Source organism: Prunus dulcis, chromosome 1, assembly GCF_902201215.1.
Source record: "Prunus dulcis chromosome 1, ALMONDv2, whole genome shotgun sequence".
NCBI classification, from domain to species: Eukaryota; Viridiplantae; Streptophyta; class Magnoliopsida; order Rosales; family Rosaceae; genus Prunus; species Prunus dulcis.
The window spans coordinates 16,798,544-16,800,367 of NC_047650.1; the positions used below are offsets into that span (position 1 = coordinate 16,798,544).

Below are 1,824 nucleotides of genomic sequence, written 5' to 3' on the forward strand. Positions count from 1 at the left end.
TTCTTCATGGGATGTACATCGCTTGGTAGTTGGCTGGGTTGGGAGAGCCAACATTTGAGCAGTTCATGTATTTGTACTCGGTTTCGAAGCAGCAGGAGAATTTTGGCTGGGTACAAGCTAATTGCTGAAAGGCGAAGAAGAGGGGCTATTTTATTAGTCACAAGCCAACTACTCAAAAGTCCTGGAGGAACAGGTGGTGCATGGCTTATGGTGACTGGGAGAGTCCGCCAGGAAAGAGCGTTATCCAACACATTCCTACCCACTTCCAGTCTATAGGTCCTTGGCCCCATCCCTTAAGACTGTTTGATGTTTGATTGTGTTTTGTTTTAGCTCTCATTCTTGGTTCCCTATTTTGTCTGTGTCAGTGTAAATGGCTAAGTAGTATCTAACCTCTGGTGCAGGTTCAGTGAAGTAGGGGCCTATCTCCAAGGAGCAGGAAGACGAGGTTGAGTGGGTGAGGGCACAGCTGTCGAAGACCTTGCGTGAGTGCGGGAACCTAGTCACTCAGAAGAATTTGTTGGAGTCCGGACTCCTTCAAGGAAATAAGTACTTGGGTCACATTTATTAGTTATGTGCTGAGCCTTTTGTGGTTGTGACTAATGTAATTGTTTTGTTTGTTTTGACAGTGGCGGGTATTATAAGGGGGAGCACGAAGGTGGCAGTGGATATTGATGAACTGAGATGCAGAAGCGGCTAAGGGAGTCTCGGGCCAAGAAGGCAGAGAAGGGTGCTGGGAAAAGCCCCATAGATGATGATGAGGGTCGGGTTGCTGACGTGCTGGGAAAGAGGAAAGCCTTGGAGGAAGCTCATCAGCATGTGATGGGGTCGGGGCCGAGACTTCCACCTTTTGATCTGCAGGCGCCGCCGAAACTCCCCTTCGGCATGGAGGACATATTTGCTGAAGGGGTGGAGAAGGTGGACTTCGGCAGGCTACGCCAGCAGAAGAAGGAGGTGAACTTAGCCATGCACCGGCAAGAGGTGCCCTTGATTAACGTCTTCCTGGAAGGCGTGAAGAGTGATCCCGAGGCTCTGGCGAGAACCCCAGCCTCTTCCTTCATAGACCGGGCCCAAAAGACGATCCTCACCTCTGCTTATGTGAGTTTTGGCCGTCATTTGTATAAAAAAAAAATTTGGATTATTCTTGTTTGGGTTGACTGATGTTGTTTTGTTTTGCAGGCCTTTGGCGAAATGTATGTCAGCATGGCCAAGGCAGATAAAGAGATCCAAAGGCTGAAGAGGCGTGATGAGATGGCCAAGAGCAAGATGGCAGAGGCACATGAGGCTATCCGAGAGAAGAACGCCCTGTTGTTGCAAAAGGCGGCCCTGGCCAAGGAGGTGGAAGAGCTGAAGAGGTCGAAGGTCGAGGAGGTGGCTGCTGCCCGAGTCGAGGCGATCGAGTCCTTCCGAACCTCAGAAGAGCTGAAAAGCTACATCATGGACCGACTAGTGGATGAGCAGCTTCGCTGGGAAGATAGGCTGGTTAGGTTCAACCCCTCGATTGAGATTAACTTTGATACGAGTGGCAAGCCTCCTGCGCAGAGTCCTCCTGCTGATGCTAGTGTCCCAACACCAGAGGCGGAGCCGGCCACTGAGGATGCCCCTTCTACCGAGTCTTGAAGGCGTTGCCTTCTTATGTATTCTAGCTGATGTATTCTAGCTATCTCGTTAGAACACTTTGCCTTGCGGTGAGCAAGGTTGTTTATTTTTGCTTTGTATGAACAATTTGCCTTGCGTGGAGCAAGGTTGTTTTGATTTGTTTATGATATAAGACTTGTTATGTGATATCAATTGTGCTAGTAAAATGATAACCATGTGAGTGCATGA

General features: G+C 49.2%; 1 protein-coding gene across 1 annotated transcript; it reads left to right on the forward strand.

Moving 5' to 3' along the window:
* Positions 1-681: 681 nt before the first annotated feature.
* On the forward strand, positions 682-1,617 carry LOC117615323. Its single transcript, XM_034344393.1, has 2 exons — positions 682-1,095; positions 1,177-1,617. The coding sequence occupies exons 1-2, from the start codon at positions 682-684 to the stop codon at positions 1,615-1,617; spliced, it is 855 nt and encodes a 284-aa protein (XP_034200284.1).
* The last annotated feature ends 207 nt before the right edge of the window (positions 1,618-1,824 follow it).